This window comes from Cystoisospora suis (assembly GCF_002600585.1).
Source record: "Cystoisospora suis strain Wien I chromosome Unknown contig_6410, whole genome shotgun sequence".
Taxonomy (NCBI): Eukaryota; Apicomplexa; class Conoidasida; order Eucoccidiorida; family Sarcocystidae; genus Cystoisospora; species Cystoisospora suis.
Genome location: NW_027159199.1, coordinates 5,468 through 5,831, shown reverse-complemented (window position 1 = coordinate 5,831; position 364 = coordinate 5,468). Strand labels below are relative to the sequence as shown.

The following is a 364-nucleotide window of genomic DNA, read 5'->3' as shown; positions in this document are numbered from 1 at the left end:
AGAAGAAGAAGAAAAGTTTCTTCTCCAAGTCATTCAAGAAGCAAGCCAAGAAACCTTGTCGTCTTCTTCATATACTCCCGCCGCCGGCTCTTCGCCATCTAAAGCATCAACTTTGAAGCAGCAGCTGGGTCTGGGTTCTTCGTTGTTAAGACGAATATCAAGAGAAGAGAATGGAGAAGATTTCTTAAGATCGCCGCCGGGGGATAGCTTGATGTGTTCTTCCCATCAACAACAGTGTGCTGTTTGGAAGGCTCACGTAGCAGGAGTCTTCATACCTCGATATGACGCCCATGACGAATACAGAGATGATTACGATCCAGGTAACATTACAAAACAACATATTGACAAGGAAAGAAAGAAAGAG

At 44.2% G+C, this 364-nt stretch overlaps 1 protein-coding gene across 1 annotated transcript in view; it reads left to right on the top strand.

Annotated features, from left to right (window-relative positions):
• The window catches only part of CSUI_009955 (cmgc dyrk), a gene marked incomplete at its 3' end in the record, with an annotated part of 5,829 nt that continues 5,465 nt past the window's right edge, over nucleotides 1-364 (top strand). Inside the window, exon 1 of the mRNA XM_068070063.1 lies at nucleotides 1-320. Coding sequence (XP_067917961.1) covers nucleotides 212-320 — 109 coding nt within the window. The remainder of the gene's footprint in view (nucleotides 321-364) is intronic.